We start from the raw sequence: 25663 nt of genomic DNA, 5'->3' as shown, positions 1-25663 counted from the left end.
GAACAACGTCTAACAGATTTGTGTTTATAATTTCAATATAAATCGTAAAAATTAATTGTTGTGTTGAACTTCCAATAATAGTTTGACCTTAATTAGCTTTGAATTTTTCATGCAAAGAAGATACAAATTGCTGGAGTAAATCAGCGGGTCAGGCTGCATCTCTGGAGAACATGGATAGGTGTCTTCCGAGTTGGGAGAAAGATCCTGGCCAAAAACGTCACCTATCCATGTTCTCCAGAGTTGTTGTCTGGCCCACTAAGTTACTCCAGTATCTTTTGTCGTTTTCTGTAAACCTGCACCTGCGGTTCCTGTGTCTCCATTGAACTTTTCATGGAGTTCCATGTGTAAAATGTGTCTAAGTTGCACAATGCTAATTAATCAATCATTCTTTTCTATTCCTTCACCAAAAAAAAATTGCTTGCCAAATCTTTATCTTACACATTGATGCATCAGGCCACTTCTATGAGAATCTTGGTACATTTTTTATATTACGTATATACAGATTAAAATGCTGCAATCTGTTGGAAAGCTGGTTTGAAAATACAAAATGTTGGGCATGCACAATATTTCCACCAACACTGGAAAAAGAGAGGCGGGGTCTTCTGGGGAACCTTCCATTGGAACGTGTGACAAGGATGTAGCCAAATTGTACTCTACCATTTCTCATTCACACGTTGATTGGCATGATATGCATTATTAGAATGCTTCCATTTCAGGTTTAGTTTCCTTTGCTAGGAACCTTTTAAATCCAAAGATCCTGATTTATTTCCAGTCTCCTGGTGCTCACTCAATCACTCATAGACCACATAAGTTAGTTGGTGTTATTATTCCACAAAACATTATTTCGTTTTGCTCCATCACATATCCAAAAATGATTTGTAGCTGTTGCTAATCTGATTATGGGCTGACTTCTTTCACTGCACCCTCTAATGCACAAGTACGTTTATAATACATTATCCTTCCATTCCATGCCAAAGCCTCTGCTTATGCCAACTCATTTGTAAGGTCATAGTCCAAGTATTTTCTCAGCCTGCCTGGGAGAGGCAGAATTTCGATAAGTCTTAGTCTCTCACGTCCCAAAATCTTTCGAATTTTAATTCGACAAAGATGAAGAAGAGGCCTTGGAAGTTCTAAACAAAGAATAAAATCATCAATGTACAAAAAATCTACAAATAAATAGAAAATTACATATGTCATTAAACAAATATATGTTCAGCAGTTTGTTCCTCAATAGTTTGCACCGTGGTTATGGCGTGATTGATGTTACGCCAAGTTCTTCATTAATCCATTTGGGGCAGCACAGTGGCACAGTAGTTTCTGCCTTACATTGCCCGAGACCAGGTTCGATCCTGACTATGGATGCTGTCTGTACAGAATTTGTACATTCTCCAGGTGCTCCGGTTTCCTCCCACACTCCAAAGACATACAGGTTTGTGGGTTTGTGGACTTTGGTAAAATTGTAAATTGTCCCTAGTAGGTGGGATAGTGTTGGTGTACGGGGCGATTGCTGGTCAGCGCGGACTCGTTGGGCCGAAGGGACTGTTTCCATGCTGTATCTCTAAAAGTCCAGTCACATTATTATGATAATATCATGTTCGGAGCCATCTAATTAATTAATTAAATGATGTGTACTGTAACAAATTTAAAGATCTGTCAATTCCGGAAACCCCATCAACAATACATTATCAGATTAATATTTACAGAAACCACATAGATCCTTCTAATTAAAGTTTGACCCTGTAAGTTTGCTCATTTTTATAATTGATTTGCTCCATATGTTTCAAATAATTTACTGATTAGATGTTCAGCGCAATATCTTTGGATTTCTTGGGAATCTGATTCAAAAACTGCATGTTATGTACTTTGTAATCTTAACATGTCCTGGAAACTGGAACAAGGTGGTAAATGTGACAACCCCACTGAACTTACAGATTCAGCATGTGCTGTTAAATGCACAAAGCAAGAGGTTCTAGGCATTGATTTCCTTCACCACCCCACCAAATGCTGTTATGCAGCCTTCTCCAGCACCATCATTGTATTATCCAGCTATTTGCACACTAATCCTTGCTACGTTACGTGAGGGACAATGAAGAGTTAACTCTGGTTTGGGGTTGGGGAGAGGGATCAGTCCGTAAACAAGCTTCCAGTAACCAGAAGCTTAATATCTCATCCCACTTGCACTCTGACCTCTCTGGCACCAGGCCAACAAACAATTCTCAGCGCAAGCCTAACGAGTTTTTTTCATTCATTAAACATTGAGATGCCAGTGGTAAAATCAGTATTTTTTGTGGTAGTTAACTGTTGTGCTCGTTCTGTTAAATTCCATTCTAATAGTACTGTTGGCAATAGTTTTACTATCATCGTTATTCAACATTCAGAATCAAGACTGAGCTCTGAAATAAAAGCAGGAAACACTGGAAACAACAGATCAGGCAGCAGCTGTGGAAAGAAACAGTTAATGTTTCAGCTCGAAGACTACATCAGAGACTAAAATGTGACTTTAATGGATTCTGAGCTTCAAATTTCCATTCTCTCTCGACCCATTTGCTCTTTCTTTACGTGTCCTTACCATCCATTCATTGTGACCTTATTCCACCACCTCTTTTGTCATATAATTTATTTGCCTTCCACCTTATCATGGACATTTCTATTGCTCTCTCTGCCTCTCCATTTGGGACTTACATTTTAAGACATTTTAATCTCCAATTTTGCAGTCCCCATGAAAGGTCATTAACCCGATCTGCTTCTCCATGGATGCTGTCTGACAAGCTAGGTATTTCCGATATTCAATATTTTTATTTCAGTCACCTCAAAGGCTGTGTGATTGCAGTGTGTTCTTCAGCTGGTCAACGCTGATAAATTTGAGATCTCCTACTGATCAAACCATAAGGCCAAAGGGTGTAGCGTTATCTGACTTGGGTTTAGCCATAAGATAGTACATTAAGCCACTGATTGCTGAGGCTGCTGTTCTTTTTAAGACTACTCTCACTTTTATTTGGACCATGATCCAGGGAATGGGGTTCACATCACAGAAATATCATTTAAATAACTATTGCATTTTTGAGAAAAATCTGTACATCTTTTGTAATTACTTATACATGGCCCCTATTCTTTTCTTGTTTTCCTGGCCTGAGTCACCTTGTATTCCTTAATTGTGAATAAGGAAGCACTTTGTGATGTAGCTCGGGAAGTTTGCAACAAGTAGGACATGAAGAATGACCTTGAACTGAAATGCTGTTTGCTGTTTGCTGTTTCCCCACTGGAAAACCATTTATAGTACCAGAGGATGCTTCCACTAGTGGTCATAGCTTCAGAATAAAAGGACATCTATCTATATACTATTAAAACTCTGTGGCTGCCGTCCGGCTGCCGCCTGCCTTTCTGCCTTTGATTCATTGCCACGCCGAATCCAGACGCTCAATCGCCGAGATCTTTTCCATTTCGGTAGAGATTTCACTTTTCTTTCTAAGTATCTGCTCCTCATTACATTTCGTCGTGTTAAATACACGTTTTTAATCAAATCCTTCTCCCCCCCCCCCCCCCACTCACTCATTTTGTCGCCTCCTGCTGGCCAGCGACCATAACGGCTGCTGGCGCCCGCATCTCTCCTCAAAGACGCCATTTAAAACCAGCCGCACTGCTCATTCCTGAGCCGCTTGGGTTGGAGGACCACGTCTCCCGTGGGGGCTACGGGTAGGGAACGGCTGCGTTGGGGGAGCAGACCCAACGGGTCTGCCCATGGTCTAGTACCTTTTAAAAGGAGATGAGGAGGAATTTCTTTAGTCAGAGGGTGGTAAATCTGTGGAATTCATTGCCATAGAAGGCTGTGGAGTATTATCAATGGGTATTTTTAAGGTGGAGATTGATAGGTCCTTGATGAGTAAGAATGTTAAGGGTTATGGGGAGAAGGCAGGAGAATGGGGTTGAGAGAGAAAGATAGATCAGCCATGATTAAAGGCAGAGTATACTTAATGGGCCGAATGGCCTAATTCTGCTCCTACAACTAATGAACACAAACCATAGGACAGTTTATGGCAAAGACTTCGGTCCTAAAGATCACCTCTTTGATAAAAACAATTTGTATCAATGCTAAAAATTAAGTAAATGCCAAATGTTACCATTCAGACTGTTTCCATGTCAGGATAAAACAATGAAGTTTGTTACTGTGGTTTTGTGTGCATATGGATATACTTGCCTGATTTGGCTCTGATAGCTTCCCAGTCTTCATAACTGTCCAGATGTTCCCTCAATTTACTGCAGAGATTCACATTACCAACATAGTCAAGTAGCACATCGATAATTGGCCCAGCCCATCTGCAGATTCCAGGTGTAGACACAATCTCACAAAACTGAAAAGCATATTAGAAGATCAATGAATTGCACAAAGGCACATTGATAAATAATTTGAGAAATATTAACATTACAATTACAAGGTTCTAGCTTTCAAGGTCAGTTTATTGTCACATGTACCAATTACGGTCCATCATGGTGGCACAGCGGTAGAGTTGCTGCCTTACAGCGCCGGAGACCCGGGTTCAATCCTGACTATGGGTGCTGTCTGTACGGAGTTTGTAAGTACTCCTCATGACCTGCGTGGGTTTTCTCCTGGATCTCCGGTTTCCTCCCACACTCAAAAGACGTAGAGGTTTGTAGGCTTATTGGCTTGGTGTAATTGTAAATTGTCCCTGGTGTGTGTCGGATAGTGTTAATGTGCGGGGATCGTTGGGCGGCGTGGACTCGGTGGACCGAAGGGCCTGTTTCCGCACTATATCTCTAAACTAAAAACTAAACTACAACAAATTGATTTATAATGTGAAGATGCATTCTCGAAAATATTATTCTGGGTTGTCTATTTGTTGCAGTCATGAAATTGATGTAGGGATCCATTCCGTCGTTGATTGTGATAATTTTGGTTTGGAGAAATTATAGGTTTTGCTTTCTGTCAGTAACATTTAGTACTATAAGCAATTAAAATATGTGTCTAATTATAAGGTCTACGACATTACCTAATAATCTGTGGAGATTTATCCAACATTCTTGACATCACAGATCTCCCTAACATATGCTGCAAATGTCTAGAATGTTATTCAATATATATGCCCTATTTTAATTAGTATACATTATTCCATTCATACAGTAGACAACAGTCTAGTTTTATGTAAGACGCTAGATTGTGGATCATTAATGATGCAACTAAATTTAAAGTAGCTCTTTCTTCCCAATAACCCTTTCTGGCTTAAGTCCTCCCTCCACCACCTCCAGTTTAAATTCCATTTGGAATATTTTGGAGGACCAAGAAACCAAGAACCAAGAACACTATCAAATATAGTGATGCTATAGGACTATCCATTAAGCTACTGTATAAGGCTCTACATCTCTTTTCTAAACTCGAGGAGCCCAATCTGCCTACTTGTGGTTTGTGCTATGTTATTAGACCAATGCTTTGTCATGTTGTATATTATTCACTAACATCCTGTGGAAACAAATACTCTATGAGATGCAAGGGTATTTTATCTTGATCCTATAATTATTCAAACCTACTTTAATTGAAATATAATGCCCAGAAAAATTGGTTCCTATCTATCCAACATTAAAATTTCCCCTAATCCGTGGGGAATGGTCGAGTAAGTGGGATAAGAAACAGGGTGATGGATGATCGGCAATGACCTAGTGTTTCATCACAGCGTGGCACAGTGGCACAGCTGGTAGTGCTGCTGCCTTACCACACCAGATATTCAGCTTCAATCCTGACTTTGGTTGCTGTCTGTGTGGAATTTGCACGTTCTGCATGTGCACGTGTGAGTTAGCTCTGGACACTCTGCTTTCCTCCCACATCCCACAGATGTGCGGGTTTGTAGGTTAATTGGCCTGTGTAAATGACACCTCATGCGCATGGAGTGGATAGTAAAGTGGGATAACATAAAACTAGTGTGAGCGGGAGATCGATGGTCGAGGTGGACTTGGTGGGCTGATGGGCACGTTCCATTCTGTATCTGTAATCTAAATAAACTCATGGATTTCACTAACAACAATTAACCTTTTCCAACATATTTCTGACAGGAACTTAGAAACATAGAAACATAGGTGCAGGAGTCGGCCATTCAGCTCTTCGTGCCAACGCCGCCATTTAATATGAACATGGCTGATCATCTAAAATCAGTACCCGTTCCTGCTTTTTCTCCATATCCCTTCATTCCTCTAGCTCTAAGAGCTAAATATAACTCTCTCTTGAAAACATCCAGTGAATTGGCCTCCACTGCCATCTGTGGCAGAGAATTCCACAGATTCACAACTCTCCAGGTGCAACCGTTTTTTCTCATCTCAGTCCTAAATGGCTTCCCCCTTATTTTTTAAACTGTGACCCCTGGTTCTGGACTTGCTAATATTCCATTTAAATAACCAATCAAACTAGATACTCAGTACAGTCCTCAGTAAACCCGAGGCAGCACGGCAAATTGTGGTAAGAAAGAAGAAATGTCTGTTTAGTGAAGCATAACTATTGGTACCAAAAGCCTTTGTAATCACTTAATTTTCAGGAACTGTGCAAATTGAACCTTAATAGCAGTTTGTAATGTAAATGTTCGACAGTTAAATCTGGGTTGGATCTGCAAAAATGACCATGAGGCTATTTGTATTCTGTGTATGGGGAAATCTGCTCCATTTGTTTGACACCCAAGTGGATGAAGGATGTGGATTGAGGACAGGGCAAATTAAGGGACTCTGGAGAGTTCTTATTCAAACCAAACGATTATGGTCATTTATTTTCCCATAAATCAATTTATAATGGTCGACGTGTAAATGTTGATTCTTTTTTTTTTTTGAAAATATTTTTTATTGGAGATAGGTACATAACCTAATTACATCATTACAGTCTTACATTTTTAAATTGATAATATTGTCAATTATTATTACATTGTCTCCAATACTTTTTGCCTTTTTTTTTTTTTAAACTAGATAGAACTAAAGAGATAGATGAAGTAAAGAAAGAAAAGAAAGAGAAGAAAAACAAAAACAAAAACAAAAAAAAAAAAAGGAAAAAGATAGTTAAAGAAGAATGGAAAAATTTATTAAAATAAAAAAGACTTCATTCGAGATATATTCGTACATTTCAGAGTATAGTATTTCATCCATTCTTTAGCCCGCGTGCTAGTCAGGTTCCTGTGCGGAACCATTCTGACCCTTTAAGTAATCAATAAAAGGAGACCATGTTCCAACGAATAATTCCTGTTTGTCCAACAGGGAAAATCTGATTCTTTCCACTTTTAAGGTCTCCGTCATTGCTATAATCCACATTTTGATTGTGGGGGCCGTAGGGCCTTTCCAAAATTTTAGAATTAATTTTTTTCCTGTTATTAAACTATAATCAATAAAGTTTCTTTGTGTTGTTCTAAGTGTTTGATTTAATTCTAATATTCCGAGTATTATTAATTTTGGATCTGGGTCCAATTGTGTGCTGGTTACTTTAGATATTATACTAAAAATATTTACCCAGAATGTTTTAATTTTTATACAGTTTGCAAACATATGAGATAATGTAGCTTCTAAATGTTGACATTTATCACATATAGGTGAGATGTGTTGAAAAATTTTATGTAATTTTGTTTTTGAATAATGTAACCTATGTATTACTTTAAATTGTATTAGAGAATGTCTGGCGTTTAGTGAACACTGATGTATGTGTTGCAAACTTTCTTCCCAAGTATCTTTCGTTATTATTTGATTTAATTCTTTTTCCCATGTTTGTCTGTGTAAGTCCGTCGAAGGAATGTCACTGTCTAATAAGTTATTATATATATAAGATATTAATTTTTCTGTATTAGGATGTTTATTCCAACATTCATCAAGAATTTCTGAATTTCTAATTCGAAAATTTTGGGAGTTCGATTTTACATAATCTCTAAGTTGAAGATATCTGAAATAATCATTTCCTCGAAGTCCATAAGTCTGTTGCAACTCCTGGAACCGATATCAAAAGGTAAACAATCTTCCTTTTCCATTTTTAACCAGTCTGGTTGATGATCTATTTCTTCCAACCAGAAATTCATATTTTTAATGTTAACTGCCCAGAAATAAAACAAAAAATTGGGTAAAACCAAGCCTCCATTTATTTTTGATTTACACAAGTGTCTTTTGTTTATCCTATGATTCTTATAATCCCAGATAAAATCATTAACAATAGAGTCCAATTTTTTTTTAAAGTTTTTTGCCAGATATATCGGAATTGTCTGAAAAATATATAATATTTGCGGTAAAAAAATCATTTTTATGGCATTGATTTTGCCTACCATTGAGATAGGAAGTGTTTTCCAGTATTGAATATTCTTATGTAGTTTGTTCAGTAATGGGGGGAAATTTGCTTTAAATAATGATGTATATATCTTAGTTACATAAATACCTAGATATTTAAATTTTTCATTTACTATTTTAAATGGAAATTGTTGTATTGTCTGTTTGTTATGTTCCCTTATTGGCATAATTTCACTTTTATTCCAATTTATTCTGTATCCTGAAAGTGAACCAAATTGGGTTATTAGCTTTAATAAGTTTGGAATACTAATTTCTGGTTTTGTAATGTAAATTAATACATCATCTGCGTATAGAGAAATTTTATTCACTGTGTCCTTTGTGTTATACCCATGTATTTCCGGATGCCCCCTAACTCTTTCTGCCAGTGGCTCAATAGCAAGCGCAAATAATAATGGAGATAATGGGCATCCTTGTCTACAACCTCTAGATAGGCTAAATTTAGGTGACAACCTTTGGTTTGTAAATATTCTAGCCGTGGGATTTGTATATAACAGTTTTATCCATGTACAGAATTTCTCCCCTAGCTGCATATTTTCCATCACCGAAAATAAATAAGGCCATTCGACCTGATCAAATGCTTTTTCAGCGTCAAGTGAAATTATTGCTAGATCTTCATTAATAATTCTCTTGGAATATATAATATTAAATAATCTTCTTAGATTATAATATGAGTACCGTTTCTGAATAAAGCCTGTTTGGTCAGGGTGTATTAATTTATTCATCACTGTACTTAATCTATGCGCTAGTATTTTAGTTTAAATTTTCTGATCTGTATTTAAAAGTGCAATTGCTCTGTATGATCCCGGGTCTTCCAGATCTTTATCAGCTTTAGGAATAAGTGTTATTATTGATTCATTTAAAGTGTCTGGAAGTTTCTGTTGAGTATATATATACTCATACAGTCTTTGTAAACGTGGGCTAAGCAAATCATAAATTTTTTAATAAAATTCGGAACCTAAACCATCTGGTCCTACTGCTTTACCATTTTTTAAAGAGCCAATAGACTCCTCAATATCCTTTATTGTAATCTCCCTTTCTAATAATTCTCTATCGTTTGAATCTAAACCTTTTAAATTACATTTTATTAAAAAATCTGCTATTCCTTCTGATTGTGCTACGGTTTTAGTTGAATAAAGGTTATGATAGTATTGGAGAAATCTATCATTTATGTCCTTGGGCATTTTTAATAATCCTCCTGTCTCTGTTCTAATTTTATGAATTGTTTTTTCCCCTTCCATTTTTCGTAACTGACGTGCTAATAATTTTTGTGGTTTGTCTCCAAATTCAAAATGTAATTGTTTGGTTTTTTGATAAAGTTTTATTACTTGTTCTGAATACATTTTATTTAATTTATATTTCAATACCGCAATTTTATTATGTTTTAAAGTAGATGGCATTCTCGCATTTTCTATATCTAGTTGCTTGATTTCACTTTCCAATGTTTGTTGCTTAATCCTGTTCTCTTTATTATAAAATGCTTGAGCAGAAATTAATGTACCTCGAACATACGCTTTAAACGTTTCCCACATAAGAGAAGTAGGTGTGTCAGGGTTGTCATTTACCTCAAAAAATATTTGAATCTGTTTAATAATATATTCCTGGCATGATCTTTCGTTCAAAATTTGTGGGTTAAATCTCCAATATGCTTGTTTCTCGGACATTCCATTTAATTTAATCATGAATGTTACAGGTGCGTGATCTGAGATTATAATGTTATGGTATTTTGAATTATAAATAAATGGGATAAACGTAGAGTCAACTAAAAAATAATCTATTCTTGAGTATGTTTTGTGTACTGGTGAGTAAAATGAATATTCCCGTCCAGTTGGGTTTTCTATTCTCCAGACATCCTTAATATTAGTGGTATTAATAAATGAATTTAGAAATACACTTGATTGAGATTTTACTTTTTTTTGCCTTGATGATCTATCTAAGTATGAATCTAATGTACAATTGAAGTCTCCTCCAATTATTAATTTATATTGTGTAAATTCAGGAATTTTATTAAATGTTTTATTAAAAAACTTGGGGTTATCAAAATTAGGCCCATAAACATTAAGAAGAATCACTTTTTCTCCATTTAACTCTCCAACTAATATAATATATCTACCATCAATATCCACTATTGTTGAAGAGTTCTTAAAAGGTATTCCTTTACGAATTAGTATTGCAACTCCTCTGGACATGGGAAAAGGAGGAATGATATGATTCAGCGATCCACTTAGCTTTAAGTCTATGTTGAGATTCCTTTTTAAGGTGTGTTTCTTGAAGAAATATTATATCTGTTTTGATTAAATTTAGATGTGCCAAAACTTTACCTCTCTTAATTGGTTCATTAATTCCCTTGACATTCCAACTACAAAATGTTATTCCCTGACCCCCTCTTGTCATATTAACATCTTGCATATTGTTTCTAAGGTGGTCTATAACCGAGCAGAAGGTACAACACATAGAACCTCACCCTGCTCCCGAACCTCAAATAGATGAATTTAAAATCATATACATCGCTCTTCCGAACACATCTCCTTGTATTAGTCTTATTTTTCCATTCAAACATTAAGTTATAAAAATATTTAAAGTGAAAAAAGTGATAGAGTTGGTTAGTATAGGGTGAAAGAAAAAGAACTACATCTACAATTAGTGTAGTTAGTGATAGCCACACTAACGTGGCTAGAATTCTAAAGACTTCCGTAGCCTTTGTAAAAAAAAAATTCCAGCTCCGTGCCCGAAGAAAAAAAAAAAAGATTATTTCTAACATTCAAATAACTTCTTTGGGAGTAACAAACTTATTTACATACCCATACATACACACACACAATATACACACAATATACACACAATATACACACCATATATATATATATATATATATAATATAGAATATATCTCTATAATCTATATATCTAATATAGCTAATATATATATAATACATATAATATCTCTCATATATATCTCGATTCATCTCTCTCTATCTATCTATCTCTCATCTATATCTCTATATCTCTATCTATCTCTCTCTCTATCTCTTCTATCTATCTCTCTCTCTCTCTCCTCTCTCATCTCATCTCTATCTCTTCTCTCTCTCTCTCTCTCTCTCTTATCTCTCTCTCTCTCTCTCTCTCTCTCTCTCTACCTCTTCTCCTACTCTCTCTTCTCTCTCTGCTCTCTCTCTCTCTCTCTCTCTCTCGCTCGCTCTCTCTTCTCTCCTCTCTCTCTCTCTCATCTCCTCATCTCTCTCTCTTCTCTCTCTCTCTCTCTCACACTACCTCTCTCTCTCTCTCTTCTCCCTCTCTACACACTATATATATATATATATACCCATATGTATACATACATAAGCACGTAACCCTGCAGAAAAGTTCAAAAACAGCAAAAATTCACAACGTTATTATTCTCACATATCATATTAATTTTTTCGCTAAATCTATAAATTTAATTTTAAATCGAAAAATAAAGAGAAAAACCGTTAAACATTTTTAATGACGTAAGCTAATTTACCTCTTGCATATCTTCCTATATAATATAAGTATGTAATTCATTTCTACGTTAATCGAAGACTATTAATTATTAATCATTGTTATCAATCATATACAGTATTAAATTTTTATGAGAAATGTTAATGTTAATAATTTTAGTGGTAATATAGATATTTAATAAGTATTAGTTGTTACATATATAGTTAGGCATGAATATACAGATAATAATATTGATTAATAAACAAAAATACAAAGATCACGGTTTTATCCAATGTCCTCCGTCCATTTCGGTTTCCGAATGTCCTTAAAGCTCTTAAAAGAACTTTAAAGGTCCTTTTAGATCTGGCTTGACTCCTAAGGAGTAATGTAAATTCTTCAGTCTATGGTCATGTTACCGACTTCTTTGGCATATTCCAGTGCTTTTTCATGGTCTGTAAAAAAGTGCTCCTTGGACTTGTAGAAGACTCTTATAGTCTTGCGGGGTAAAACAAGCTGTATTTCAAATCAGGTACATTCTTCAGTATTCTCTTTGTCTCAGTGAACAGCGCTCTTTTCTTGAAGACTTCTGCCGGATAATCTCGGTAAATACTGAATCTCACACCTTCAAAAAGGAGCTGTCCGCCTCGAACAATTTTCTTCATTATATCATCAAATTCATGATCCAATTGCACCTTTACGATAATTTGTCTTGGATGGGCATCATCTTGTGTACGACGTCGCTGCGCTCTATGAGCTCGACCGAGTGAAGGTTTGTGATCCAATTTTAAGGCTTTTTGTAATAGGTCTGCCACAAAATCCCGAGTGCCCATTTCCTTCTCACTTCCTTCTTTCACCCCTACAATTCTTAGATTCTTACGTCTTTGACGCCCCTCCAAATCAGTACACTTATCACTTAATTTGATCACCATATCGGAGAGTCATTGGTTTTCAGTAAGGAGTCGACTTACAGTTTCCTCACTTGTCGTCGCCCATTTCTCAAGTTCGGTTATCGCTGTTCTATGTTGATCAAGTACGTGATGAATGGGGTCCACCTCCGTTTTAACCTTCGTTTCCACCGAAACGAGCCTGGTTTCCAGCACTTCCATCTGATCCTTGATCTCTTCCTCCCTCGTCCTCTTCCAGATTTCCAGCATTTTTTGAACGGTAAAAAGCATTTCTGCTTTAAAATCTACCTTAAAAGAGTCAAGTTCCTCTTTAAACTTCTCTCCAAACTTCTCTCCAAAGGTTTTCATTTCGGCAGCGAGAAAGATTTTAAGATCCTCCATTTCAGACCTTTTCTGTTTCATTTTCTTCGGAGGGCCTTCCTGGGCCGTCGGTGTAACTGAGGCCGAGGCCTCTGTAGGGCCTTCCTCTTCCATCTGCGGTTTCCCTTTACCGGCTTTTTTTTGTGTCCCACGGGGGGGGGTACGTTGTAACGACGACATACCATAAAGTCGCGCGCCTGATGACGTCACGCAGGCAGCCGTTCAGATCGCGATCGCTGCAGGTAAGACCCGATTTTCTCCCGTTTTTAATTTCTTCGGCACGGAGCTAGTTGGCGCTGGACTCAAGCCTCCATAGCGCCACCGGAAGTCCTAAATGTTGATTCTAAGAAAATTGCAGATGTTGTATTATTGAGGCAATTGAGGAAATTCAGAGTGTCTCCGAGGATCCTCCAGTGCTTCTACGCAGCGGCGGTGGAAAGCATCTTGTCCGGGAACATTACCATATGGTTTGGGAATTGCTCTGCCAAGGACAAGAAGGCTCTGCAGAGAGTAGTGCGTCTGGCCGAATGCACTATGGGAACTTCACTCACCCCCCTGCAGGAACTATACATCAGGAGGTGTAACTCCAGGGCCAACAATATCATGAGAGACCCCTTCCACCCCTGCAATGGACTGTTCCAGCTGCTACGGTCAGGCAAACGCCTCCGTTGCCATGCGGTGAGAACGGAGAGGTTGAGAAGGAGTTTCTTCCCAGAGGCCATTCGGACTGCAAACGCCTTTCTCACCAGGGACTAACTCTACTGAACGTTTTTCCTTCCATTATTTATTATGTAAAAGAATATGTGTGTTATGATTGTGTTTATAGTTTGTTTGGTTGTTTGGTTGTTTGTCTTTTTGCACAAAAGTCCGCGAGCATTGCCACTTTAATTTCACTGCACATCTCGTATGTGTATGTGACAAATAAACTTGACTTGACTTGACTTGGTTTGAGTTAACTATAGTGTCTAGGACCAGCCAGCAGTGCTGAATGCTGGCCCACTCACTCCATCTCACACTGACTCATGATGTGAACACAGAATCTAGAAAGGACGAGGAGGGAGGAATGTGGCACAGAGACAATGATGATGATGATGGTTATGTGAGGGGGAAAGAACGTGTGGGTGGATGAGTTTGGGGCAGAGGTCAGCAGGAAAGTAGTGACCGGGGTGAACTGCCGGCAGAGGTTTTATTGACCAGGCCCACTGTGGGAAGGAATAGGAGGTGAGACCCACCCCGTGGCTGGACTGAGCTGAGTATTGGGCAACCTCTCCCAAGACTGGGACTGAGAGGTAATGAAGTAGCTCCACACTCTGGGCCTGCATTGCCTAGTGATGTCCTGAAGACACCCAGTTCTCATGGAAGAGTGATAGAGTCATAGAGTCTTACAGTGTGGAGACACGCCTCGCGGCCCAACTTCCCAAAGCCGACCAAAGTGCCCCACCTGCCTGCTTTTGGCCCATATCCTTCTAAACCAATCATATCCATGAACCTGCCCAAATGTTTCTTAAAAGTTGTATGTGCCTGCCTCAACGATATCCTCCAGCAGCTTGTTACATATACCTATATGAACCGCGCTTTGTGTGAAAATGTTACCCCTCGGGTTTCCACCTTATGTTAAACCTATGTCCTTTGGTTCTTGATTCTGGTCTTGACACCTGGTTACCCACAGGAATCACAAACAATACGGTATAACATGTGTACAGAGTGTTTCTGGAGTTTAATAGAAACTGACAATGCTGCAGAGATTCAGCAGATCAGGAAACACATATGGAGAAGGAAAGAGTCAAGCCCCTATCCCACTTACGTGTCCTTGGCACGCTAAGTCCGAATTGAGGCGCGACGGTCCCACGAAGGTCGCGCACGATTTCATGCGTCTGCACAGCCGTCTGGAGCGCATGACGTCATTTGAAGATGGACACAAAATGCAGGAGTAACTCAACGGGACCGGCAGCATCTCTGCATAGAAGCAATGGGTGATGTTTCGGGTCGAGACTCTTCTTCAGTCTGAAAAAAGGGTCTCAACCTGAAACGTCACCCATTCCTTCTCTCCAGAGATGCTGCCGGTCCCGCTGAGTTACTCCAGCATTTTGTGTCTCTCTTCAATTTTCTTGGCCCTGCTCTGGGAGTAGAAGTGGGGGCGGATCCGGACCACAACGGCCGTGAGCCCCAGGCCAAGTTCGGCGATCGTTTGCCTGCTTCTGCTGCTGTTGGAGGTGAGATGTTACGTCATGCCAGGGTCTTGGGCCTGTCCCACTTTGGCTGTCAGTTACGTGACAGGGCGGTGGCGCGCAAAGATTTTGTTCGCTACAAAAATTTCGGAGCCCCGCGCGATGTCACTCACAACTACATACCCCTCAGTGGGACCGGCCCCGCGCGGCCACATGATGCCTGTACGCCTCAATGCGACGACGAGGTCGTGTAATTTGCGTGCCAAAGACACGTACGTGGGACAGGCCCTTTAATGGTTCAGGTTAATAACCTTTCAATTGAATTCTGATGAAGAAGGACACAAAGTGCTGTAGTAACTCAACGGGTCAGGCTGCATCTCTGGATAACATGAATAGGTGACGTTTCAGATCGTGACCCTTCTTGTCACCGATTGTAATGAGGACGTGGCGGGTAGAAAATGAAGAAAGAGAAGAGACAGGACAAACGCTGCAGGTGATACGTGGACACAGGTGAGGGAGGTTTTTGATAGGCAGATGGTTGGAACAAATGCCAGAGATGAGAACAGAAGATGTGAAATAAACACTTTGAGGAGATGAGCATCGTGAAGCCTGGAATGTAGGAGGAGGGGGGGGAGGAGGTTAGAAATAGGCGCAAGTCCAGGTGGGGTATAGGAGAGCGGGTGGGGGAGCAAGAGAGATAGGAGTGGCCTGGGGGAGAAAGGTGAGGGGAGGGGTTGTTAAAGATGTTCTGACAATGGGTTACACTGACCTGAACCATTAACCCTTTCCCTCCACAGATGGTGTCTGAATTGCTGAGTTCCTCCATTGTACCTGTATCTCACCATACTTGTGCATAGGAGAAAATAAACTCAATTTCCTGATTTTATTTCAGATTTCCAGCTTCCAAAGTTTTTTGCTTCATCAGTTTCAAATTATTTCACTCCCCAAAAAACAAATATTCTGGCTGGCATTTTGCAAACGACCTACAGTTAATGAAGAGTCGATTTTGTTCATCTTGTATGCAACTGAGCAATTCATTTTTGAAGTTCGTCCTGCAATCTAAATAGGGTCAGGTCCATCTGGAGCTTAAAACAATACTTTATGCAATTCCATGTGCATACCCAGAAATGAAGCTTGCTCCCAGAGACTCTGGATACAAATGTTTGACTGCTGATGTAATGCAGCTTAAATATGCGCGCTGAGCAAAGAAACTGTGAACAATGTTATTAGTATTTATTTGGAATATCACTTTAAAGATACATTTCAATTATAACTATACCTTGGCTGTCATTTGGGAAGCAGTTCAGTGCAGCAACTGAGTTGGGGAATCATGAGTTGAATGAACTAGTTGGAATTGTATAGGGCTCTGGTGAGACCACATCTGGAGCATTGTGTACAGTTTTGGTCTCCTAATTTGAGGAAGGACATCCTTGTGATTGAGGCAGTGCAGCGTAGGTTCACGAGATTGATCCCTGGGATGGAGGGACTGTCATATGAGGAAAGATTGAAAAGACTAGGCTTGTATTCACTGGAGTTTAGAAGGATGAGGGGGTATCTTATAGAAACATATAAAATTATAAAAGGACTGGCCAAGCTAGATGCAGGAAAAATGTTCCCAATGTTGGGCGAGTCCAGAACCAGGGGCCACAGTCTTAGAATAAAGGGGAGGTCATTTAAGAATGAGGTGAGAAAAAAAATTTTCACCCAGAGAGTTGTGAATTTGTGGAATTCCCTGCCACAGATGGCAGTGGAGGCCAAGTCACTGGGTGGATTTAAGAGAGAGTTAGATAGAGCTCTAGTGGCTAGTGGAGTCAAGGGATATGGGGAGAAGGCAGGCACGGGTTATTGATAGGGGACGATCAGCCATGATCACAATGAATGGCAGTGCTGGCTCGAAGGGCCGAATGGCCTCCTCCTGCACCTATTTTCTATGTTTCTATGCTTCTATGAATTTGCCTGACAAAACTTTGGTTTCCATTGGTTCATGAGAGACTAGACATTCCATTTAGAGAAGGTTTACATATTTAAATCCAATGGGCATTCTACACTGAGGTATTCACGCATAGTACTAGGCAACTGTTTTCAAAGATCAAACCTGGAAAAAAAGTCAACTAAGTGCACTCAGTGGACTCAGCCGGTCAGGCAGTGTCTCTGGGAAACATGGATAGATGACGTTTCAGGTCAGGACACTTCTTTGAACTGAAGAAGCATCCCAACCCGAAACACCGCTTATCCGTGTTCTCCAGAGATGCCATCTGACCCGCAGAGTTACTCTAGCACTTTGTGACTTTTTTTTTTAATAACAGCTTCTGTAGTTCCTTGTTTCTTACAGACTGAATCTGAAAGCTGCCAACCAGAGTAACATTCCTACAAAAGTCTAGACTAAACTCCACGGAGTTCTCGTGGACTTCCTCTCAACCTGTGGGTTCGGCTGAAAGCAACCCAATTCAGCACTTTCCTTCATGAGTCGTTTAAGAGAAGAAATCCTACTCACATGTTACATAGTTGACCCTATCAGACTTAGGTTCGGAGATTCCCTACACTGGGAGCTACGATTCAGTGGGACCTAGTGTAGGGTGGGAGATGCATGATAAGATGAGGGTTGCATATTGGCTAGCAATTATGGACTCGTGGTGAAGGAGTTGTAATACCCACTAATTTGGTGACCTGACTCACTAAACGAATGTCCAGAGTCATAGAGTGTTACAGCGTGTAACAGGCCCTTTGGCCCAACTTGCTCACACCGGCCAACATGTCCCAGCTACACTAGTCCCACCTGCCCGCATTTGGCCCATATCCCTCCATGTAAATAACATTTAAAAATAAATATAGATTGGCTTTGTAGCACAGGTGTGTTAGCTTGCCCAGTCAAAATACAGTCGAGAAGAATTGTAACTGTCAAGGTATTTGGTCAATTCTCCACAATGTTTCACCATATAATCCTACAGTTTTCTGGTAATGGATTCAAAACAAACAAATGAGCAATTCTCGAGTATAAGGCCAATTTAGGATTAGTACAGTTGGTACATGATTGCTAGTACTTAGAGATAGAGTGTGGAAACAGGCAATCGGCCCACCGACTACACGCCAAACATTGATCACACGTTCACACTAGTTTTAGGTTATCCCACTTTTGTAACCACTCCCTGCACACTGGGAGCAATTTACAGAGGCCAATAAATCTATAAACCTGCACATCTTTGTGATGTGGGAGGAAACTGGAGCACCAGGAGGAAATCCACATGGTCACGGGGAGAACGTGCAAACTCCACACAAACAGTACCCGAGGTCAGGATTGAACTGGGGTGTCTGGCCGTGTGAGGCAGCATCTCCACCAGCTGCACCACAGTGCCACCCAAGAATTTGGTTTTGAATTTTAGAGGGCAGCTATTTAGATCCCTGAAGGATCCTGGTAACTCATAAAAGGATAGAAAAAGGATTTGAAACAGATCACTTGGGCCTCCTTTCTAGGGAAGGCTGTTGGAGGCTTTGAGCGGCAGTGACTTAAAAGAATCTTCTTTAAAGAATTTGTGTGCAATGGGGCAGTTCACATGAGTAACATTTAAGGAATTCTCTGTTTTGGCCAAACTTTAAAAGGCTTCAAGAGAAGAAACATATGACTATCTTGAAATACTGTGTATATTTAAACTCTGCATGAAATTAGATTAAATTCGCTCTCCGAGTTACGGCCCTGAAATTATTGAACCAAAGGGAGTGAAGGGAGGGCAGAGTCACCACAGCTGGGAATGAAAGGAAGGTTAGAATTTGAGATGAACTTGGAACTTTTAGTACATTTCTGTGGCATTTAAAAGTTCAAGTTCCATTTGAGTAGTCTGGAGGCATGGTCTCTCTGCAGCATCGATGTGTATTAGGCGGGTTCCCAACCAAGCCACAAGGGGAGTTCCATCATGATCACCCAACTGACCGCTACTATTATTGAGGATCTTAAAAAAGGCTCCAAATCTGCACTGCGCAAAGGTAATCGAGACTGATTGCTTAAGACAATGGCATTTTGGTTCAGTTCATTTTAAAACTGTTTTATCTCCCATTCTTTCAGTATTTATGGGCCTTCACATCACCTAGAAATTGTAACGTCCTTTGAACTTGGAACCACTCATGTAACCTTAAGACATTGAGAAGACATAAAATAGTGGGGGAACTCAACGGGTCAGTCAGCATCTGTGGAGGGAATGGATAGGTGACATTTTGGGTCAGGACCCTTCTTCCTGTATTTTTTGTAACTTTGTCAGCGCCAGAAACGTGGCAACACTTGTGTGCTGCCTAGGTGAGGTCTCCTGTATGATTTTAAAGGGTTGTATGCGAAACAAAGCATTTCACTGCACCTAGGCACATGTGACAATAAAGTATCATTGGATTGAATCACTCGGATCCTACAGCACTTTGTGTTTTGCTCAAGATTCCAGTTTCTGCAGTCTCTTGTGCCTCCCTTCAAGGCATTATGTTGTGCAGTTTGGTAATGGGTGATTTTCCCCAGTATTATTAATTATCAAGAAGTTAGACACAAAGAGCTGGAATAACTCAGCGGGACAGGCAGCACCTCTGGAGAGAAGGAATGGGTGACGTTTCCGGTCGAGATCCTTCTTCAGACCAGAATTAGACCAGAACAATTTGTCCAGAATTATCAATCTGCACTAAGCTGTACAGAATAATTAGCTTTAATACTTCTCATTAATTTTGCAATTATGCTCAATTCACCACATAAAGGATAGAATTGCACGAATAACATTTTAAAAATGTGAAGGTGTTTGAATAACTTACTTGGACAACTTTCGGATGTTTATTCTCTGGCTCTCTTTCAGGGTTTCTCTGCACTTGCTCTGGATGTTGACAACTGCCATAGTCACAATTAAAGCACGATTCTCCGTCACCACCATAGTCCATGATTAACTTTAGCAAACTGAGGTACTTCATAGAAAACATAATTGTTGCCGGGAAGGAAGTGGGGTGTGTCAGAATATAGGCATTGATGTTAGCCCCATAGTCCATGAGGATCTGGATAATTTTGACGGAGCCGTGCCGGATAGCAATGAGGAGGGGGGTTATCAAATCCACGTTGGGATGTGCTCCAGCCTTCAGCAGTATTTCTGTAGACTCTATATTGTTGTTGTAAACAGCAAAGTACAAAATAGAAGTGCGCTTGTCTTCAAAAAGTCGCGATCTTTCAGGTGATAGGAGAGCATTAACGTTAAAGCCGGCTTCTATTAGCTCTTCCATAACATCCACCTGGTTATGCTGAACAGCAAGATGAAGAGGACTAATCCCACTGCGTCTCACACGGACCTTACTCGTAACGGGAATCAATACCTGAACCAGGCTGGGTAAGAACAAAACATTGACAATGATCTGTCAGGCATAAATCATAGCAACATAGAAACATAGAAAATAGGTGCAGGAGTAGGCCATTCGGCCCTTCGAACCTGCACCGCCATTCAATATGATCATGGCTGATCATCCAACTCAGTATCCTGTACCTGCTTTCTCTCCATACCCCCTGATCCCTTTAGCCACAAGGGCCACATCTAACTTCCTCTTAAATATAGCCAATGAACTGGCCTCAACTACATTCTGTGGCAGAGAATTCCAGAGATTCACCACTCTCTGTGTAAAAAATGTTTTTCTCATCTCAGTCCTACATGATTTCCCCCTTATCCTTAAACTGTGACCCTTTGTTCTGGACTTCCCCAACATCGGGAACAATCTTCCTGCATCTAGCCTGTCCAACCCCTTAAGTTTCTTGTAAGTTTCTTGTAAGAAATCACTTTCAGGGGGGGGGGGGGAGAACAATGGAGGACCCTGCGGGGGGGGAACCGCTGTGAGGGAGGTGGGGGGAGAACAATGGACAATGGGGACGCAGCATGGGGGATCCGCTGTGGGGTGGAAGGGGGTGGGGGTGAAGTAAAGGATCTGGCATGCCGTAGGTGGCCGCTATTTGTGTACATTGTGTATACAACAAAGAATTTCACTGTGACAATAAAGTATTCCATTCCATTCCACCAGCAACAGAATGTGAGTGTGATCAACTTGTGACTGCATTCAGTCACATCAATTAATCTCAGACTTCCTTGCTTAGTGAACTTAGTCTTGAAGTTACTTGCCCAAGAGGAAGACTAGGTGTGTAAAATAAGCCCTTTGTCACCTGAACCCAATCTTGATCCTTTTGTACTGAGGCTTGATAAGCAAAATAATTGATGAGATGGATTGTGAGACTATTTTTCATGGTGAGATAACGCACTGTTTAACAGGTTTGGTAAGATTTGCTTCATTCAATCAACATGACATACCTTTGTACAATGGGAAGAAAGAACACACCACTGTTGAGAAAGGTAAATGTACAATTGTGGCTGCATGAACTACTCCATTTCCAAAATGCAATGTGATATCATCTCCAAAATGGAACGCAAAACACTTTGTGTTCATCGTATGAGACCAAAGACAATTTTTAGGCTAATCTTCCCCTGTATCAGTTTAGTTTTAATTTAGTTTAGTTCATTGTCGCAGGTACCAAGTTACAGTGAAAAGCTTTTGTTGCGTGCGATGCAGTTAGCAGAAAGACAATACATGATTACACTCGTGCCATTTACAATGTATAGATATATGATAAGGGAATAACGTTTAGTGCAAGGTAATGCAAGCAAAGTCCGATCAAGGATAGTCCGAGGGTCACCAAAGAGGTAGATTGTAATTTTGAACTGATTTCTGGTTGTGGTAGGATGATTCAGTTGCCTGATAACAGTTGGGAAGAAACTGTCCATGAATCTGGAGGTGTGTGTTTTCACACTTCTATACCTATTGCCTGATGGGGGAGGGGAGAAGAGGGAGTGGCCAGGGTGCAACTTGCCAAAGCAGCGCGAGGTATAAATGGAGTCAATGGAAGGGAGGTTGGTTTGTGTGACGGTCTGGGCTACGTCCACAATTTGCTGCAATTTCTTACGGTCTTGGATGGAGCTGTTCCCAAACCAAGCTGAAATGCATTCTAATAAAATACTTTCTATGGTGTATCTGTATAGGTTGGTGAGAGTTGTAGAGGACATGCCGAACTTCTTCAGCAGTGGATTATGCCACAACGCATTTAACAGCCTGGGTATCTCTTAGTCTAGAAGCTGTTCTGGGTGTTTAACTGGGCAGTGGTGGTGAGGGGGAATTGAAGGCTGACTGATGGCTGCTGTGTGCTGCCTCTGCCACAATACTGTTTTACTGAATGAAGCTCAAAGCGTCTTGTGCTGCAGAGTTGACACAAGTTGTGGACAAGACAGGTCTTTTTCACTGGGAGCTCTGCCATTGGCAGGCTGGCAGTTGACCTTCAGATCATGTGAAGAAGTCATGGTGGAGAGAGGACAGGGGTTAGGTAGGGTCGGTTAGAGTTTCAGCTGGGGAGGAGTTGAAGAGAAATCAACAACTCAAAGGTTAGATCCTGGTGTCGGTTGGAGGGGAAATATGGAGCTAAGCTGGAAAGGGTGCAGAGAAGATTTACGAGGATGTTGCCAGGACTTGAGTGCCCAAGCTATTGACAGAGATTGAGCAGGCTAGGACTTTATCCCTTAGAGCACAGGAGGATGAGTGGCGATCTTATAGAGGTGTATAAGATCATGAGATCCAGAATGTGTAATCAAGAACTAGGGGACATGGGAATAAGGTGAGAGGGGAAAGATTTAATAAGAACCTGGGGAGGCAACATTTTCACACAAATGGTGGTGGATATATGGAACGAGCTGCTGGAGGAGGTATTTGAGGCACAACGTTTAAAAGACATTTGGACAGGTACCTGGATAGGATAGGTTTAGAAGGATATGGACAGGCAGGTGGGACTAGTGCTGATGGGCCATCTTGGTCGACCGTAGGGCCTGTTTCTACGCTGAATTACTCTATGGCTAGATAAGAATGCAATCTGCTCCAGGTGATTGTGTTTATGGTCATAATCTGAAGTATGATGGTGAGGAGCTAGAAGGAAATTTGCAGCGATGGACTGGGAGGGGAGAGTGATGAGCATTAAAATCTTAAAGGGAACGCAACAAAAACTGTTCACTGAACCTCGGTACACGTGACAATAAACTAAACTGAACATACCTGTAAGAGGATCAAGGCCCCAAATTCTATGGTGATGGACCAATTCCTCTTAATTAGCTTAGATTTTTAGTTTAGATATAAAGCCCGGAAACAGGCCCTATGGTCCACCAAGTCCATGCTGACCTGCGATCCCCGTACCATATACCTATCCTACACACTAGGGACAATTTACAATTTACAATTTTTTACCAAAGCCAATTAACCTACAAACCTGTACGTCTTTGGAGTGTGGGAGGAAACCAGAGCACCCGGGGAAAACCCACACGGTCACAGGGAGAACATACAAACTCCGTACAGACAGAACCCGTAATCGGGATCGAACCAGTTGTACTGTAGGGCAGCAATTCTGCTGCTGCACCACTGTGCTGCCCAATTCCTCTTAACTGATGCTGAAGCAGGCCTTATCATTGTCTCCATATGCTCAAACGAATTTTAAAATAATGGTATCCAAATTAAATGCCATTTGATGTCTCTATGCACAAAGGGGCATCTCTGCAGAAGCCCTAAGGCAATTCAGCATCTTGTGGGAATCACACAGTAGGTCCATTTTGGGGTTTTTAATGGAATTCCTCCACTTAGCACACAAAACTATTGTACTGTGTGAAAATATTTCTCGGCTCCTCTTTCAAATTGACTGCCTCTCAGGGCACTTTTTAATTCTCTCGTCGGTCATGCAGGGATCAAAGGACTTTTAAACTCACAAAATGAGTACATGGTGGGGGAGGCAGCTGATGGATTAATCCTGGAGCTCCATTTCTTGCACTTCTGCACCGATGCTCACCGACTACCGAGATGGAGGGGACAGTGAGGAGGAAGGTTTAATCCAAAGTTGGTTCTAGGTTGGCATAAATAAGATTCCCTAACTATGTGTAGGAAAGAACTGCAGATGCTGGTTTAAAATGAAGGTAGACACTAAATGCTGGAGTAACTCAGCAGGACAGGCAGCATTCCTTCTCTCCAGGGATTCTGCCTGTCCCGCTGAGATTCCCTTAACTATGCAGTTGATCTATTTCCCAGATATTAAACAAGCAGCTGGCATGCACAATGTAAATAGGTAAGCATTTGGCTTTTTTTTTTAACATCTGGAAGTCTTTACTATGAGGCATTTTGCATTGATGTGGTGGTAATTCTTTGGATTGGTAATGTTTGTGCTCCAGTGCCCGCTCTATCATAGACGTCTCCAGGATTGAGTAATAATGCTGCATGATAATTTAATTGCATAAGCATCATCTACACAATTAATATACCTGACCTAGTTCACCATCTTATAACATAGTGCCTTTATATATATATTGGGTGTTCTTAAAGGTCATATTAAATATTTTGATATAAAAATATTTTCAAAGGGGTTGTACAGTGGTGCAGCTGGTAGAGTTGCTGCATCACATTGTCACAGACCCGGGTTTGATCCTGACCTCCGGTGCTATCTGTGCGGAGTTTGCAAGTTTTCCCTGTGACCGCGTGGGTTTCCTCTGGGTGTTCTGCTTTCCTCCCACATTCCAAAAACATTAAGGATTGTAGATTAATTGCCCTATAAATTATCCCCAGTGTGTAGAGAGTAGATGCGAAAGTAGGGATAACATGGAACTATTGTGAATGGGTGATCGATAGTCAGTGTAGACTCGATGGGCTGACGGGACCGTTTCCATGTTGTATCTCTAAAACTAAAAAAAATAAATTCTGAAATTATTACAAGCAGTTATGTTCATAAATGAGCACTGTTGCTAAACAGATCCACAGCAAGTCTCTCCCCATCTAATTTCTCCTTTCAATATTAATTGTTCAACTCAAATTTCAGAGCGCAAGACCACAGTAATTAAATCCTTCACATTATTTTCAACTCAGCATGTCACAAACTTACTCCGAGTTGCCTTTTGCAGCTGCGATGTGAAGAGGCAGCCAGCCATCCTTGTTTCCCTTGTTAGCATCAGCGTTTTGTGACAGGAGGAACTCCACGATGTCTACATGCTCATTTTTACAGGCTTCATATAACGCTGAGGCATTATCACTGGCCTGGGTGTTGATGTTGGCACCTGAGGATAGATAGTAAGCACAGCATAATACCATCAATACAGCTATCATGGACCAATATTACTTTGAAAAATTGACCGTAGAAATTGACGGCCCATCGTGTTGACAATGTAACGGATTGGATCCACATCATGGTTGGTGTCTATCTGGGATTTTCTTGTTCCACCTGTGACATCTCTCAAGTAAGATTTCCTCCCACATTCCACAGACATGCCAGTTAATAGACTAGTTGGAACTGTAAGTTGCCCTGATATAGCAACAGAAGTAGGTGGGGCCACAGATGATAGGAAAGTGTGAGAATAAATTGAGTCTGAAGAAGGGTTTCGGCCCGAAACGTCGCCTATTTCCTTCG

The 25663-nt window shown here is 40.4% G+C and overlaps 1 protein-coding gene across 1 annotated transcript in view; it reads right to left on the bottom strand.

Annotated features, from left to right (window-relative positions):
- Positions 1-286: 286 nt before the first annotated feature.
- asb2 (ankyrin repeat and SOCS box containing 2) overlaps positions 287-25663 on the bottom strand; it is a 56506-nt gene continuing 31129 nt past the window's right edge. Inside the window, exons 7-10 of the mRNA XM_033027728.1 lie at positions 25142-25313; positions 19975-20530; positions 4196-4349; positions 287-1130 (exon numbers count right to left, since the gene is read on the bottom strand). Coding sequence (XP_032883619.1) covers positions 985-1130; positions 4196-4349; positions 19975-20530; positions 25142-25313 — 1028 coding nt within the window. The 3' untranslated portion in view covers positions 287-984. The remainder of the gene's footprint in view (positions 1131-4195; positions 4350-19974; positions 20531-25141; positions 25314-25663) is intronic.

The sequence above is a fragment of the Amblyraja radiata genome, chromosome 9 (assembly GCF_010909765.2).
Source record: "Amblyraja radiata isolate CabotCenter1 chromosome 9, sAmbRad1.1.pri, whole genome shotgun sequence".
NCBI classification, from domain to species: domain Eukaryota; kingdom Metazoa; phylum Chordata; class Chondrichthyes; order Rajiformes; family Rajidae; genus Amblyraja; species Amblyraja radiata.
The sequence above is the reverse complement of the archived record's forward strand: the minus strand, read 5'-3'. Positions and strand labels throughout refer to the sequence as shown.